Consider the following 17998-nt stretch of genomic DNA (forward strand, 5'->3'; position numbering starts at 1 on the left):
CTAAAGGCATGCACCACCACCGCCCAGCAAGTCTTTTTTTTTTTTTTTTTTTAAATTAATTAATTAACTTATTTATTTATTTTGAGACAGGGTCTCTCTAGCCCTGGCTATCTTGGAACTCTCTATGTAGACCAGGCTGGCCTCAAATTCACAAAGCTCTCCCTGCCTCTGCCTCCTGAATGCTGAGATTAAAGGTGTGCACCACCACACCTGGCTCAGGCTAGTCTTGAACTCAGGGTCAAGAGATCCTTTTGCCTCAGTCTCTAAGCAGCTAGGACTGCAGGTCCATGCATCCCTTTAGAAGGTGTTTTAAAATGACTGTGGGTTTGTTGTTTGTTTGTTTGTTTTGTATGTGGTTGGGGTTGGGCTCCACAGCTGGGAGAAAACCCCTTCTTCTTTAATTATTCTTCATCTGGCCATCAGCTGTGCCCACAGTAGGTGACACTCTCACCTTCGGAAGTAGCACCGACATCACTGTCCCCTCTCAGCCCTCTGTTGGCTTAGTCACCTATCAGATATCTTCGGCCTTGTTTCTAGTCCTTGGCACAAAATGCTGCCTATTAGACAACCCCAGTGGTACACACGATCTCTCCCTAGCCACTTCTTTTCAGAGCAGCTAGACCCCATCAGTAGGCACAGCTGGAAGTTCTTGGGATAAATGTCTTCTTTCACCCAGGCCTCCCTTTGCCATTCTGCAAACATACCGCCCATTCCTGGTAGCTTCTCTTCTTGTCTAGAATGTTCTTCAGGGGCCTCTGTCTAACTCATTCTAGCTAACAGAGATCTCTCTTCTGATGTCCTTGATTTCTCCCAGTCAGATCTTCACATCGTCATTAATTATGGCCGACTGTGTGGCCCATGCCTGCAATCTCAGCACTCTGGAGACTGAGGCAGAAGGAGCCAAGAGTTTGGGCTAGCCTAGGCTACACAAAATACACCTTGCCTCGTAAAAAGGCAGAAGGCAAGAAGGAAAATTTTCAATTATAAACTGCCTCTTGGGACAACTTGATTTCATGAGCGGATTCATCTTCAACATGGACAAACTTCCACGAAGTGGTAACTAGCCTGAGGCTGCTCTGTAGATTTCCCAGATGTGTTAAATGAGTGTGGCACGAATCTTTTTTTGTTTTTTTGTTTTTTTGTTTTTTTGAGACAGGGTTTCTCTGTGTAGCTTTGTGCCTTTCCTGGAACTCAATTTGTAGACCAGGCTGGCCTTGAACTCACAGAGATCCACCTGCCTCTGCCTCCCCAGTGCTGGGATTAAAGGCATGTGCCACCATCGCCCAGCAGCACGAATCTTTTGAGTCCCATTTTGAGGGACTTAGTGTCTAGAACCTGTGCAAAAGCTGATTCAGGAACATCTGAATGCACATTTGTAAGTGACTGAGTATGGAATTAACCCTATTTCTAAATCCCCAGTGGTACACGGAGCTATACTGCAGCCCCTTTAAGACTTTCCAATGAAGGAAATAGATGCAAACAGGGCCCCTCAAACTGGATGCTAATTCCTGCAAATCCTCCCTGCTACCGCCAGCCTTACAAAGGGAAAGACAGTTTTTATCTGCCTGACTGTATGGTCTTACACATCAGAAAGGGACAGTTTACCACTTAAACTGGAGCAAAACCAGTTGGTTTAGGCTGAGCGCTGATGGTCCTTGTGTGATATTTTTCCCCAAAATATTGTGCACCCTAATAAACTTATATGGGGTCAGAGAAAAGAACAGCCACTAGACAGACATAGAGGCCAGAAAAATGGTGGCACACACGCCTTTAATCCTATCACTTGGGAGGCAGAGATCCATCCCGATCTCTGTGAGTTTAAAGCCACACTGGAAACAGCCAGGCATGGTGACTCATGCCTTTAATCCCAGGAAGTGATGGCAGAAAGCAGAAAGGTATATAAGGCGTGAGGACCAGGAACTAGAGCTGGTTAAGCTTTAAGGCTTTTGAGCAGCACCGTTCAGCAGAAAGGCATCCAGTCTGAGGCTTGTTCTGCTTCTCTGATCTTCCAGCGTTCACCCCAATACCTGGCTAAGAACTTTTAAGATTCATGCTAGAGGTCCTTAATGTGGCATTTGGACCCACTGTTCCTGTGGAAGGTCTTAATTGACTGGCAAGGTTGTGCTGAGCCAGCCCCACCCTAGAGTCAGCAGAGAAGCACAAGAAAACTGCAGGTCATGGTTGGAGTCTTAGAAACTAACTCGCATGCGCCAGCCCTGGAGCAGCTGCAGGGAAAGGAATGTGTACACAGAGAAGTCAGGAAAGGGACAGAATTGGGCCTTTTTGAGATGGCTGCCCCATTCCTTGAGCATCTAAACATTTTACAAGCAGCCAGTTGGCAGACAATGACTGGTGCATTTTATCTAACCTATGGAATGTTTGTTTTCAACTTCTGAATCAGCTGCTAACACTTAAAAATGAAGAGATTTCACATACAAGTCTAGATTTCTGGCTTCTTCAAGCAGCTAAGCACCTGGCCATGGTAGTCCCCCACCAGCACCCCCACCACAGGGAGATGAACCTCTGTGTGGAACATCTGCTCTCCAGGAGGCCACTGCACCCATTGTTTGGCTCTGCCGACTCCCGGCTTGTTTTCCTTGATCTAAAATGTTGTATACTGCAACTCTGGGAAGGAGGAGGGGGATCAAATAGGTCCCTAAGACCCTGGCCCCTCCAGACTCCGGTGCCTCTTGATGTGGCCTGGTGGCCCTGGGCTCCTAGGATCTGTAATAGCATCAAGACAAGATATTGTTTGTTTATCTAAACACCAACCAGAGAACTGCCTGTAAGTGACTATCAGGATGGCCATGAAGCCACCTCAGGCTGAGGTTGACTATGTACAGACTCCCTCAACGACTCTGCAAATCCTGAACAATCCTCTCCCTCATTTCTAGGATGGAGACATTGAGGTGTACTGTCACAGCCAGTGGCCGAACAAGCTGACAGACTCCTGAACAATTCTCTTTACCAAGCAAACACTTCTCTATCCGGTATTTGCTGAGGGCTATTGCAGGGCCCCTCAGACGGTCTGTAGCTCAACACACATGCCGTTATGGATTCAATATTAGCCTTTCTGTATTTTATTGATTTATTGTGGACCTATATATCACTTGTTCGAAGGTCAGAGGACTTGTTGGTAATTGCTTCTTTCCTTCCAACATGTGAGTCCCAGAGATTGAACTCAAGGTTGACCCAAAGTGTCTTTACTTTCTGGGCCATCTCAACAGCCTTTAAGAGCATACTCTTAGCCTTTAGTCCCAGCACTGGGGAAGCAGAAGCAGGAGGATCTCTGTGAGTTCTAGGCCATCCTGCTCTATAAAGAGAGTTCAAAGACAGCCAGGACTGTTAACACAAACCCTGTCTCAGCACACTCTTTGGAGCTGGGGATATCACACAGTGCTTACCATGTATGTGCAAAACATAGGGTTCGTGCCCCATTGTTGAATAAACTGGGTGTGGTGGACCTCACCTGTCTCTTCTGAGTTAAAGGAAGAAGAATAAGAAGTTCAAGGTTATCCCCTTGGTTACATAGGAAGTTCAAGCTCAACCCTGTCTCAAAATAAATAACAAAACAAAACAAACTCACTGTGATGCCTTTTAACTCATGCAGTGATGTCTCCTGAAGCAGGGTGACATGTATTGATTTTGTCTGTCAGGATGGGGCAGGATGCAGCAGGTATGCCTGGTGCTGTGGTTAAGTGACTGAGGGACTGTGGACAAGTCTGAGAGGACAGCTTCCAAACTGCAGCTCACATGCCTATGAAACTGTGTCAGTTGGCCAAGTTATCTCTGATGCTTGAAGAACACATGATTTTTTTTTAAAAGATTTATTTATTATGTATACAGTGAGTGTTCAGCCTGCAGGCCAGAAGAGGGCAACAAATCTCTTATTGTAGATGGCTGTGAGCCACCATGTGGTTGCTGGGAATTGAACTCAGAACCTCTGGAAGAACAGCCAGTGCTCTTAACCTCTGAGCCATCCCTCCAGCCCATGTTGTTTGTTTTTTTGAGACAGGGTTTCTCTGTGTAGTCCTGGCTGTCCTGGAACTCACTCTGTAGACTAGGCTGGCCTCGAACTCAGAGAGATCTACCTGCCTCTGTGCTGCGATTAAAGGTGTGCACCACCATTGCCCGGCCCCACAAATTCATTTTTAAAACTAGTCTTTAATCATCATTTCTCTTCAAGTTTTTTCCGAGATGTAAAAGCTCCAGGTCTCCAGCTGGTTCTAACCTCTGCTAATAGCACCCTCTCCTGAACCCCTCTCCAGCTCACCTCACCCAAGTCTAGCACCAGCTTTCAGGGGCCTGGAAACTATTAGCGAGGATGTCAGATGGAAACTTAAGAGGTCGGGATGTCGGAAATAAAGGTGTGAAGGTGGGGAGGAAGAATTGTTTGGGCTTTAAGACCGGAATCTCCTAGGTTCCTGCCAGACCAATCTGCAGCTTTTGCAAACAGCCTTAATGTCATCAGCGCCCCGCTGCGGAATTCAAAGCTCAGCTTGTCACGACTGTTAACACCTTCTTTGACCAGCCTCTTTTTATTTGACAATTTTTCTCTTCTGTTCCTCTCTCTTGCCACCGGGAAGGTTCCAGAAGAACATTGGTTTAGAAGTCGGGGGAAGATACACTCTGTGCTAGCTGGCTTGCAGGGTAGGTTTTCAGACTTCGGGAACGGGATGTGGGGGACGGGGATGGACAGGAACGGTTTTGGAGGTCCCTACGGGTCATCTGGAAAGTTAACGACGCTTCAGCTTCTAGGCTGGGGACAATGGCCGCCTTTCCAAGACCACTAGCCCGGAGGTCGGCGCAAAGCAACGGAGCCTTGGGCTGCACTGGGGGTCCCCAGTTTCCCAGAGGGCGCAGAGGCTGCGACTGACTCTGTGCGTCCACGAGGGACTGCGGCGCGCTCGCGGGCTCCTGAAGCCCTTCTTCTCGTCAACTTTCAGGCGCCGGAGGAGGGCACAACACTTAATTAGGAGGCTCGGCCGAGCCGGTGATCAGTCGGTGCGCGCGGCAGCACCGTGGAGCAGCGCGCGGCGGCGGGAGCCGGAGGAGGGGCATGGAGCCGCCGCGGGCCTGCTGAGCACCGGAGCGCGGGCAGCCGGCGGCACGGTGAGCGCATCCAAGGGGCGGGCCGTAGGGGCGCCCTGGGGACCCTCGGGTTCCGGATGGTCAGGGCTTGCTGCCGTTCTAGGATTCCCGGCGGCGGTCCGTGCATCGGGTTCCCCACCGGTCTCTCTTCCTTTCTTCCAACATCCTGGGCTCCTGCAGCCTCTCCTTCTCCCTTCCTCTCTTGCGGCTCGTGTTTTGTGAATGAATAAGGAGGCGGGGGGCGAGGGGGGGGGGGGGGGAGACTGTGGTGCGGGGCGCGAGGCTAGTGTGCCCCTCCCCCCACTCACGCCCGCAGGGGCTTCGCACCTGCGGGGACATGGAGATTTCCAGCGCTCTGATCCCCATTGCACGAGTCTGTTTGATGAGCTCCACTCCTTGCTGGCTCAGAGGGCTCCGAGGGCGCCTAGGCTCGAGCGGAGGAGCCGCAGCCACCAGTGCAAGTTTCCATACCGCCGCGCGTGGGCCCGGCTGCAGGGCGCACCTGTCAGCGTAAGAGGCGCTGCGAACCTTGCAGCCCCTCAAAGTTTCCCGGCTGGGGAGGGAGGCGTGCGTCCTTGCCTGGAGGTTTTCATTTCTTTCCTTCCGTTGTCATATGGGACATCGTGATCTTGTAAAGCACCCCAGCCTCGTGTCCTTGAACCCGAGGGCGCCCTAGCAGCGTAGCCTGGTCCGGGCTTTCCAGGATCGTTTCTGAGGGATGGGGGATGCGGCCCAGGATCTAAGATCACACTCTCGTCTACCAGCTTGAGGAAATACAGTCCCCTGTCTAGGCAGGGGACCTCAACCAGAGCCCGCGCCACAGCCTGACTGCACATAGGGTATCTAGCTGCAGAACCTTCTTGGGTCTTCTGTGGGGAGGTGGGTACAAAGGTAGTGCCTCTTAATTCCTGAGGGGGGAGGAGTCCGGCCCGCGGATGGAGGGGACTGGCAACAGCGGGGATGCCGCCTTTGTTTGCAGGCACTCTTTCGCCAAGGTACCTGGGGCCCTGGGGAGATGAGTAGGGCTGGTTTGGCTGTTATTTCTTGGGTTTTCCGTTCCTTCCCGGCTGGGTCGTGGGAAACCGGCACGTGGGTGTGGCCGAGTGGCTTTAGCTAGCCGGACGAAGCTCAAGCCGGGTGAGGAGCGTGGCGAGAGCTTCGGTAGCTGCCTTGGACCTGACCGGATAGCCTCCGGAACTGCACCGAAGCGGGGCGCCAGGGCGCAGGTTGCTGGGCTGGCCAGGGCACCTCTTGTCCCTTCCCAGAACAAGGCGGGCAGTGGGGTCCGCAGCGCCCCCCATGCGTCGGCTAGATGGGGGACCGGGCAGAGGACGTAGGCCTGGGGCGTGCTGGGCTGGGTGTGTGCAGGGAGGGTTGGGGGTCCTACAGAGGAATCACGCGGTGACTCCCGGGGCTGGTGGGGCAGAGAGCCCAGAGGCCAGGCTTCCCGGAGAGGCCAAGCTGCCAAGAGCTCTTTCAATCTACACTGCTGGAAGAATGCTTTTGCGGATTTAAGCAGTGCCTGTCTGTTCCTCACCCATCCTATGTGAGGGGTGTCCTTGGCAGCAAAGTCTGTTCCTGTTGGGATGGGGCCCAGTTTCAGGGAGACCAGAGTTGAAGCAGGCTTGGAAGTGAGAGGTCATTGTCTGAGACAAGGGTGGAAACGAATTCTCCAGATGGGGCAGGTAGCCGAGACAGGCGAGAGGGGAGGGCAGCCTCTCCTTCCCCCTCTGCCTCATACCCTCTCCCATCTGGGAAGCCCTTGCGGGCTAATGTGCATCCATTTTCTGGGAAATTACCTAGATTTGAGAAGGAATCCTTAGCGCCACTCCTAGGGACAGGGACACTAAGTCTTTGGGCAAGGTCAGGTAGCCAGGAGGCAGTGAAGCGTGTCCAACCCTTGGTCTCTGATGTCAAGTCCCGGGCTCCTATCATTAATGGACAGCTGTTTCCAACAGGGCAGGTGCTAGGAACCCCAACTTAGTTACAAACGGAAACCTGCATTGTTTGCCCGAGTGGCTGGGCAGGGGACATGCGGGAGAGCCTGCCAGAGCGCTAGGGCCAAGTGGGCGGGGCTCCCCAGCAGCCGTCTCTGCATTGCCTTGCAGCAATTTCCTCTGGCCCTCGGTGCTGGACTTGCAGGAGAGCTGTCCCCAACTCTGACACCTTCCCACCCCCAGCTCAACCCCCTCCCCCCGTCAGTTCCCCCCTGGCCTTTTCTCCTGCCTCTCAAGTAAGTAAAGGAAAAAGTGAAAGCAAACACCAGGCAAGTTTCTTGCTGAGCTAGTGGAGGGGAAGGGAAATGATGTGTCTGTCTACCTCACACAGCCTTTATGTCCCCTGCCCCTGCGTTCTCCATGGGCCCTGTTGCTGTTACAGAGGAACAGCCCCCACCCAGACTGCACTCACCCATTAGAGGCGGTGATGGCTGTAGGCCATGGGCTGACACCCCACCCGTTTCTCCCACCATGCCTGTGTTGCCTCTGTGCCCAGTGTCCCTGCTGAGGCTTACCGATTAGGAGCTTTGGGTCAGACAGGTCACTCTACCAATCCCAGGGGACTAGCCTTTGGTTTATATATGATCAACGCTGTGCTAATTCCCTGACATGTCACCTACCCGCTACTGGAACATGCTGTGAGGTTAGTAGTATAACACATTTTACAGACCACACAGCTAGAAAGGGAATGGGTTAGACAGACGGAAATGGCAGAATTAGGACTTGAACCCCAGCAGTCTAGCTTCTGAATTTCTATGTGGTCTTGGTCAAGTTCAATAAGTGATAATGGTTTTTATTAATGGGTCATTCCTCTTGTTCTGAGCCTATCTCTGAGGATGCTCTAGCTCCTCTAACTGGGAATGCTGCCCCTGCTGATCAACGGTCTCTTCTGTTCCCAGATGCCGGTACAGCTGACTACAGCCCTGCGTGTGGTGGGCACCAGTCTGTTTGCCCTGGTGGTGCTTGGGGGCATCCTGGCAGCCTATGTGACAGGCTACCAGTTTATCCACACAGAAAAGCACTACCTGTCCTTCGGCCTCTACGGTGCCATCCTGGGTCTACATTTGCTCATCCAGAGCCTGTTTGCCTTCCTGGAGCACCGACGCATGCGCAGGGCAGGGCGCCCACTGAAGCGACGTTCGGTGGCACTCTGCATTGCTGCCTACCAAGAGGACCCTGAGTACTTGCGCAAGTGCCTGCGTTCAGCTCAGCGCATCGCCTTTCCAAACCTCAAGGTGGTCATGGTAGTGGATGGCAATCGCCAGGAAGATGCCTATATGCTGGACATCTTCCATGAGGTGCTGGGCGGCACTGAGCAAGCTGGCTTCTTTGTGTGGCGTAGCAATTTCCATGAAGCAGGTGAAGGAGAGACAGAGGCCAGCCTGCAGGAAGGCATGGAGCGCGTGCGAGCCGTGGTGTGGGCCAGCACCTTCTCATGTATCATGCAGAAATGGGGAGGCAAGCGTGAGGTCATGTACACAGCCTTCAAGGCCCTTGGCAACTCAGTGGACTACATCCAGGTAAGTCTGCCTCTCTAGGAGTGTGTGTATGGCACATGTGGCCAACCAGGCATACTCTCCTCCAGCAACTTTAAACGTGGCATGGGTCTTGGGGTAGCCATCCCTCCTTGCTCATAAACAAGGCATAACAGTGCTGAAGAAACCCTGGAGTTGACCAAACCTGGGCAGTGGTTCTGATGGTAACTGGGCAGCCCCCTGAACGGATGTCCTCATAACAGCAAACGGGTGCACAGCACTGACTTCATACTAGGCACTGCTGGGGTGCCTCAAATAGATCCATTCTTTTAACACTTGTAATAGCTCTGCTTCTTCTGAGTTCACGGAAAGGGCAAACAGAAGTTTGGAGAGTAACTTGCCTCAGGTCGAACGACAGACCTGTCAGGCAGTCTATCCACAGCTGGCTTTTAGCCCTTGTTCCTGTCTCACTAGCAGCAACAGGGCGACTGAACAGGGACTGGAGAAACAGCTCAGCAGTCTGAGCACTGGCTGCTCTAGAGGACCCACCTTCCATTCCCAGAACCCACTGAGCAGCTAACCTCTGTAACATCAGTTCCAGGGGATCTGATGCCCTCTTATGGCCTTTGTAGGCAATGCATGCATGTGGTGCAGACTTACATGTAGACAAAACATCCATACACATAAAAATAAATCTTATTTTCTTTTTGGTTTTTTTGGAGACAAGGTTTCTCTGTATAGCCCTGGCTGTCCTGGGACTTAATCTGCAGACAAGGCTGGCTTTGAACTCACAGAGACCCACCTGCCTCTGCCTCCCAAGTGCTAGGATTAAAGGCTTGTGCCACCTTTAATCTCTGTGAGTTCAAGGTCAGTCTGGGCTACAGTTAGAGATCCAGGACAGGCAAGGAGAAACCCTGTCTCAGAAAAGAAAAGAAAAAAAAATTAAGTATAATGAGTAAAAGGATTCTGCTAAAAACCACTCACCTTTGTTTGAGTTAGGACCACAAAGTCCCATTCTTCCTAGTGTTAAATCATGTCTGACACAGCAGCTGGAGGGACTCAGGTATATGAATGACCAACTTCCTTTTGCCAGTGTTGGCAGGTCTGGAACTCTAAACAGACCCTGCTCAGATCAAATGGTGACTGGCACCAGCCTGGACATTCCATTAGACTCGCAAGGTTTACACAGCTCAAAATTCCAAATACAAACTAGAGAGAGCAGAAAAGAATAAAAGTATACATTTCAGTTCCAACTAGAAACAGACAACTCAGTTGCCCAGGTTCTGGTCCAGAATTCCTCACAGCCTTTTGTCTACATTTGCTGAAGGGTCTTGCCAATTGTTTGTGAGCACTTGGAAGAATAGTGGCTGTTTTGGTAGCTCACTGGGCACTGATTCCATCGTATAGCATCATGTTCTGTCCTTGAATGCTATTAAATGTTCTTTTCCTAACTCCATGGACCCAAGCATGTAAGGAGGGATGTGCCTAGAAGGCTGTTTGATTCTGCAGTTTACCTGAAGACTTGGGGTCTTTCTGAAACTTTTCTTAGAACCCAGAAACATAAGAAAAAGCCCTTGGTCTTGACAACTACTCAGGCAACAATAACTTTATCAGCCATTCCCTGAAGCATAGGAGCCAACCTGCTTTGCCTTTCTTGATTATGTGTGTGTTCTGGTGGACCTTCACAGACTCCCACTAAAGCAGCCATGCTCTACTCTTGATGGCCCTGGGCCCTACCTAAGGCATCTCTGAGTTACATTCAGTGCATGTTTGCTGAGTGTCAGCCAGACTTCCAGCAGCCCTGCTAAAGATGTATCTGCTTCTCTGTGGAAAACCCTTGCCCAGCCAGTGGGGACACCAGGCAGACATTACTCTTCCTTCCCTAACTGCTTAGCTAGGACCTTCCTGAAGTGGATGAAGCAAAGCAGCGTGGAGAAGGGGTTAGAAATGGTCATTGAGCCAAGACCAGCAGTATTGAGCAGCTGGCCTTTTAATTGAGGAGGCTCTGGGATTCTGGACGGAGGTGCCCTGGGACCTTCCCCACCTCCAACAGGATGGAAGGACGTCTGGTGGGGAGGGCAGAGGAAGCAGAACTGGTGCTGATGGCTATGTGTTTCCCCCTTAGCATTCTGCCACTTGTTTGTGCAACCCTGTCTTCTAACGTGAAGAGAACCAGGAAGACTGGGGTGTCAGAGGCAGCCTTATTTAATTTTGCTTCTGGGAATTTAATTGAGGGTCTTATGACACCAACTTTAGTAAAAGCTTTGACGGAACAGGGTTTAAATTCATCTGCTCTGAGAACAGTGACCATAGAGTCCAGTCAACAGTTAGTAAACCCAGTTTCCCTGCCCAGTGGAATGCCAGGACTATTTCAGTAAAAAGGCAGGCAGGCAGGAAGTCAGCCACTGTGATGTGTGTACCCAGAGTTCAGGTGCAACTAACAGTTTATGTGTTAGCCTGTGAGGGAAGGGGCTGCATTTGCAGACAGGACTTGATGCAGGGTGTGATGGTTGGCAACTGCCACCAGCTTCCAGCTTATTCAGAGTAGGTCAGACAAGAGGAGCTGTTGGCCACATGTACCTGTCCTAAAGACTTGGCCAAGATTCCAAGCCCAGAATGCTTGGGCAGCAGCTTCGTCTCATGGAGGGGCTCTTGGGCAGGTAGACTCCTTATCACAGGCCATAGGTTTACCAGAAGGCCAGGGTTGAAATCAGAGCACTGTTAGCAAACTACTTATGAGATCACCTCAGCAGTAGCCCTTACATCATCTCCTGGGCACTCTCCTTAGCCTCATGGTACCCAAACTGTCAGCCAGCTGTCCATCTTACTTTCCTTTGCCCCTGCTTTCTACCTAGCATAGAGTAGTTTGCTGGCAGTAACTGAGAGGGGCCAGGTTCCTCAGGCAGGAGCAGCTTCCTGAAGTGGGAGGGAACTTACAGAGAACCTGACAGTGCACTTCCCTGCAGGTGTGTGACTCCGACACTGTGCTGGATCCAGCCTGCACCATTGAGATGCTTCGAGTCTTGGAAGAAGATCCTCAAGTAGGGGGCGTTGGAGGAGATGTCCAAGTAAGAAGTAACCAGGAGTTCCTGGGGGTTGGAGTTGGCCTTTTCTGTTTCTAAACCCAGTAGAATATGTGTGGGGAATGAATCTCTGGACTTCCAGAATCTGGGGAGCATTTTTCCTCATAGCTTTTGCTGGCCTTCAAGGGCTCACTTCTCTGACTGCCCAACTCATCTCCTGCTCTTCTTGAACATGAGTAAGGGGAGGGAGCATTAGAAAATCTGAAGTGGGAGCTGGGGAGATGGCTCAGCTGTTAAGATTACTGCTGCTGTTGCAGCCCAGGTTCGATCACCAGCATCTACATGAGGGCTCACAAGAAGTCATTACTACAGTTCTAGGGGATCTGATGCCCTCTTCTGGCCTCCACAGGCATGCAAGCCAGTGGTGCACAGACAAACATGTAGGCAATACCCACACACATAAATTTAAAAAAAATTGTATTTGGAAGGACATAGGATTTGGATACTGCAGGTCTCAGAAACGACTTCCTTTTGGACTGATAGTGTAGCTGATAGCTCCCAAGAAGGTTCCTTGAAAAGCCCATGCTTTAGGGACCACAGGCTAAAGAGCTATAGGCAGTATGTTGAGCACGCAGAACCAGAGGACGCTGCAGGTCATGTCATGTCCTCTTAAAGGCTTACCAGCCACCAAAGGAGCAGGATAGGTAGAATGCTTTTGCTTTGTTTCTTTCTCAAGCCCTTTGCTCTGCCACCAGCAATGTCTCTCCTAAGACAAGGCACTGACTACTGGAGCATCTTACTTGAGAATCAGTGGAGGTGCTGGTGTAAAGGTGGAGCTGGGGCTGGAGAGTGAGGTTTTATATGACCACTCTGAGTTTCAGATTCCTCAGTTCTTGTAGGTCCAGAACTAATGCCCAGGAGTGTGAGCAGTAGCCCTTGTACCCTTTCTAGTATAAGCAGTACTACTCAGGGTAGAAAGGCCTCAGATGAGCACAGCATCTTTGTTTCCTTATAGATCCTCAACAAATACGATTCGTGGATCTCCTTCCTGAGCAGTGTGAGGTACTGGATGGCCTTCAACGTGGAGCGGGCCTGCCAGTCCTACTTTGGCTGTGTACAGTGTATCAGTGGGCCTTTGGGCATGTACCGAAATAGCCTCCTTCAGCAGTTCCTGGAGGATTGGTACCATCAGAAGTTCCTAGGCAGCAAGTGCAGTTTTGGGGATGATCGGCACCTGACCAATCGAGTCCTGAGTCTTGGCTACCGGACTAAGTACACAGCACGCTCTAAGTGCCTCACCGAGACCCCCACTAAGTACCTCCGATGGCTCAACCAGCAGACCCGATGGAGCAAGTCATACTTCCGGGAATGGCTCTATAACTCTCTGTGGTTCCATAAGCACCACCTCTGGATGACCTATGAATCGGTGGTCACAGGCTTCTTCCCATTCTTCCTCATTGCCACAGTCATACAACTGTTCTACCGTGGTCGCATCTGGAACATTCTCCTCTTCCTGCTGACGGTGCAGCTGGTGGGCATTATCAAGGCTACCTATGCCTGCTTCCTTCGAGGCAATGCAGAGATGATCTTCATGTCTCTCTACTCCCTTCTCTATATGTCCAGCCTCCTGCCAGCCAAGATCTTTGCCATTGCTACCATCAACAAATCTGGCTGGGGCACCTCTGGCCGAAAAACCATCGTAGTGAACTTCATTGGCCTAATCCCTGTATCCATCTGGGTAGCAGTTCTTCTAGGGGGCCTAGCCTACACAGCTTACTGTCAGGACTTGTTCAGTGAGACTGAACTAGCCTTCCTAGTCTCTGGGGCCATCCTGTATGGCTGCTACTGGGTGGCCCTCCTCATGCTCTATCTGGCCATTATTGCCCGGAGGTGTGGGAAAAAGCCAGAGCAGTACAGCCTAGCTTTTGCCGAGGTGTGATATAACCCTGAGTAAAGTGGGAAAAGTGCAATGGGTAAGGGAGGGGGGGAATGGAAAAGTCAGGGTGGGAGGGAAGAGGGAAGTTGTGTTCTAGTTTCATGGCTGAAAGGACAAATCTGAAATGCAAAGAACAGTGAGTGTGGTGTGGCCTGGGTAGCTGCTCTGGAAGTCAGCACTGATTCTTCAGGCACAGGGCAGATGGACTTGTTTTCAGGCTACCTGTCTGCTTGCCCTTGCACAGGCAGTGATCTATGAGAAAAGATTTTACTTCCTTCTGGGAACTACAGAGAACCCAGCAATGTGCTAAACCAAGTGCTAAATTCCAGCCTGTGACAACTTCTGGTACAGAAGCAATGACAGCCTTTAGGAAAGTGTTCTCCTAGTCCACTTGAACATGATGAGATGTAAGAGAAGTTCCCATCAAGTCTGGCCAGCTAGTACCCCTTTCCCCAACCTCTAATTAGCCATCAATGCATTAAGTTTGTGCCTGAAATAACAAGGCTGGGAAACCTGATCTTTGGTCAGAAACAGGGTCTAAGAAATGGTGCTTTATGTAATATACTCCACTCCACATCAAAACATCCCAGAGATGAGCCAAGCCACCAGGAGTAAGTACTAAGTTTGGTGGTTGGTTTTTTGTGCATAATATAAAGGAAAGTTTGGTCAGGTGTCATGGGTGTAATCCCAGCACTTGGGTAGATATAAGAGATCAGAGGTTCAAGGCCAGGCTGGGCTACATGAGATCCTGTCTCTTACAAAAATAGTTTGACAGGAGGGACAAAGAGTGTCATGGTGCTTAAAAAACCATGGAGGCCTTGGACTGAAAGTGTTCCAACTAGAAACTAATCAGACTTTTACAAGGATTCCAAAACTGTCAAGAGACCTTGCTGGGCAGATCAAATCTACCAGGAAGTTTAAATGTGTTCAGGGAAGTCTAGTTATTTTGGCTCATTCATACCTGATTCCTCTCAAATTCAGCTCTGATCTGAGGCTATACATCCTACTCAATAGTTCATTTTCTTCAAAGGCACATAGTTGTTGTTTTCTATGGGGGGAGCAGCAGTCACCTCTCCATTTTCATGGGTAAGTTTCTTCACGTGGCAGAGAACGAACTCTTACAAGACCTACAAGACTTTCAAAGCTGCCCTCTACATGCATGGAGAGAATACCACCTCTGATCACACTGCTCTTCGTCTTAGAACTGTCAGTACCTTGGCAGCTGGTTAGCAGGTGTGACTTTCAGATACCTGTTCTCGACAATCATCCCCAGTGAAAAGCCTTCTGGTGTTGCCCAAAAGAACCCTCAAATCCAAGTTAGTCATCTTTGAGACCATCCATTCTCCTCAGTGGCTTCTCCAAGGAACCCTACGGCCGGGTAATGGCTACACCTCCACTTGCTGCTTCAGTCCAGAAACCACCGAGGAGCTGGAATGGTCCAGCCGTCTTCAGTCACGTCAGTCCCCTCATAGCTGCTTGATTTTCCCGCTTCTTTTGGGGAGTGATGAGGAGCTTTTTATATCGTTTTGAAATCAAGAGCAGATCTGAAATCTGGGATCATGACTAAGCCTTTGACTTTAGTGGTCGCTTCTACATTTTCCACACATTTGTTCTCACAGGGGCCAGCTAACCTATCAGAGCCAACCCTAAGGTGGAGCGCTGTGTACACAGGTGCTTCCTACAAAGGAATGATGTGCACTCTGAACCACAGATGGGCAAACCCTGGGATTTCCCTTCCTCTCACGAACACAAGGGTTTTCCATGTGCAGCTTATAGTTGCCACAGCACACAGACCTCCAAGTTTCCAATAAAATTGCTGGCTGATGTCAAGGCCAGCTAATGGTGGCCGGGAAGCAGCAGGTGTTTGCTAAAGGCGGTTGTTCTGGGCCCTTCTGCTAAGAAGTGAATTATTTTGAACACTACAATGGAGGCAATCCAGTCAGCTGACCACAGGGCTGACTCCACTAAAGGTGTTTCTCTTCAGCTTTTACTTGAAGGTTAGTATAGGACAACGGACTCTGGATGAAAACTGGTTGTCCTACCGTCAGCTCCTGTCTTGCACTGTGGTCGACTCTCCTCAGATTAAAGATGCAGGGACAGTAGTGAGCTTACAACATTTGACCTCGACTGGGTTTTCTAATTTATTTTGTAGGTTTTTCAGCAGCAAAACCAAACTGGGTCTACAGCTGGATCCCTGTTCTTACCAGGGAGGAGCCTTTATACAATGAGACTCATTTTGGTTTTTCCTCATTGACAATTTCAGCCTCTTTTGTATTATTTCTACAATTTGTAAACATATTTATTTTTTACCTGCTTTTTTTAAATAAGGAGGGAACTTTATTTAACATTAAGGGTGGGAGGGAATCAAGGGAGGTGGCTTTACTTGGTGACAATGTTCAGATTATCTTCTTGGCACAGCCACTGAGCCCAATGCATGGGCCTTTTGCCTCTCAGGCAAAGTCACAGTGCGGAAGTGTGCAGCCGGAGCTCATCTTCAGATAAGCCTCTTAAGCCTCTGCTCTATCTTCATCTTGTCCAAGCCCTTCCTATGGAAGCAGCGGTGTGGCTTCTGGAAAACCTCCTTGGATTTGAGTTTCTAGCCTACCTATCCATGTTACACAACCTTAACATCAGACTTACAGCCATCCCTCTCCTTGAAGTCCTAGATGAAGCTGTGACAGTCCTTTTGCTGTCTATACTTAAAGATCTTGTTCTCAATGCCATCCGTGGCTAGGGGTGGCAACGTGCTGGGGCCATACTCTGTACTACAGGATCCAGCAAAGGGGCTGTGACCAGCCCTCTTTTCCCAAGAAGCTCCTTGTCCCGGAATGGTGGAGGAGGTTGAGTACTCTTGCTGCTGTTTATGCAGGCTGGCCATGCTCCCGCTCAAGTTTTCCCTGACTTATTTAGAAAGCATTCTAACTAAGGATGTGATCCTTATTTAGCTCAAATCCAGGAGCTGCTCCTGTTCCTCCAGGAGGCCAGACATGTCATAGGTGGGAATTCCTCATAGAGCGCAGCAGAGCTACCAGGACCCCCTTCTCAGGATGATCTTTCTCCTGCTTCACAAGCTCTACCATCTTTCTCAATGCTGTCTTACGGCTGCTGTAGTCATTGCAGGGGCCACAACCAATGCCCCTCAGCCACCCCACCCCAGCTGCTTTAACTGCCTTCTCCTTCTGCACCTCGGGGCTCTGCTAGCAGAGCTCCACCTCTGTCACCTTGCTGATGTCCATGTTCTCTACTCCAGCAGCATCTAGTGAGGATGCAGACTGGATACTGGCTTCCTCTCTCCAGGACCACCTCTCCGGAGACTCTGGGTAGTTGGTGCTGACCTTTGCCCAGCAGTATGGAACTTAAGTCCTCCTGTGATCTAATGTTCTGGAGGCTAAACAGCACCTTCCCTTTCTGCTCTGTCTTCTTAAAGGTCGCCATCTCCTGGAGTGTGAAGTACTGAGCTGAGCTGAGGCCCTGCTCAGCTTGTAGTGCAGAATGACCCAGTTCTCTGCCAGTTCTCACTCATGAGGCCATTGGCGGTATCACTCCAGTTCACATGGAAGGTGTCTAGCCAGTGCTTCTCCAATTGCCCATCCTCTTTGGCTACCAAACACAAAAGATTTTGCTGTGTCAAAACCATCTGCACGGTGAGGCTAGGTGCAAAGCAGGTGACAGGGCTACTTCCACAGTTCCACATTCTTCTCAGCCAACTTTTTTTTTTTTTTTTTTTTTTTTTTAAGATTTATTTATTTATTATGTATACAGAAGAGGGCACCAGATCTCGTTACAGATGGTTGTGAGCCACCATGTGGTTGCTGGGAATTGAACTCAGGACCTCTGGAAGAGCAGACAGTGCTCTTAACCTCTGAGCCATCTCTCCAGCCCCCTCAGCCAACTTTTTGTCCACAGGTTCACATCACCAGCAGCACATCTCCTCCTCTGGCAGCACACCTTTCTTTTGTCCTTAAAAGTAAGCATCAGTCTCTCCTTGGAATTAATGACATGCTCTTCAGTGAGGTTCCTGCAGGTCTCAAGCACTGTACATTCTCTACCCAAACTCCTCCACCAGCAATGATGCCCATCTCTCTCTCACTTTTTTTTTTTTTTTGGTTTTTTGAGTCAGGGTTTCTCTGTAGCTTTGGAGCCTGTCCTGCATCTCGCTTTGTAGACCAGGCTGGCCTCGAACTCACAGAGATACGCCAGCCCCTGCCTCCCAAGTGCTGGGATTAAAGCCACCACCACCTAGCTTGATGCCTATCTCTTGATCTAGCTCCTCCACCAGCTTAGTCCTCTTCTCTGCCAAGCCTTCTGTAGCTCCTCACCATCCAAGCTGTGGTGTTCCCAAGAGAGGATCATCCTCCCCCAACTTCTGGCTCAGGAAGGCCTTTCTTGTAGCTCTTCTCTAAAGGCCATGGGATTGAAACATTGGCTGCTTCAAGCTTTTTCCCCCCCCCCCCCCCCCCGAGACAGGGTTTCTCT

At 50.3% G+C, this 17998-nt stretch overlaps 1 protein-coding gene across 1 annotated transcript; it reads left to right on the top strand.

The window, feature by feature from the left end:
- Positions 1 to 5035: 5035 nt before the first annotated feature.
- On the top strand, positions 5036 to 13540 carry Has3 (hyaluronan synthase 3). The gene is made up of 4 exons (XM_036187091.1): positions 5036 to 5112; positions 7988 to 8608; positions 11530 to 11631; positions 12602 to 13540. Exons 2-4 carry the CDS (start codon positions 7988 to 7990, stop codon positions 13523 to 13525), a joined length of 1647 nt encoding a protein of 548 aa, XP_036042984.1. The 5' UTR covers positions 5036 to 5112; the 3' UTR covers positions 13526 to 13540.
- Positions 13541 to 17998: the final 4458 nt, after the last annotated feature.

This window comes from Onychomys torridus, chromosome 5 (assembly GCF_903995425.1).
Source record: "Onychomys torridus chromosome 5, mOncTor1.1, whole genome shotgun sequence".
NCBI lineage: Eukaryota > Metazoa > Chordata > Mammalia > Rodentia > Cricetidae > Onychomys > Onychomys torridus.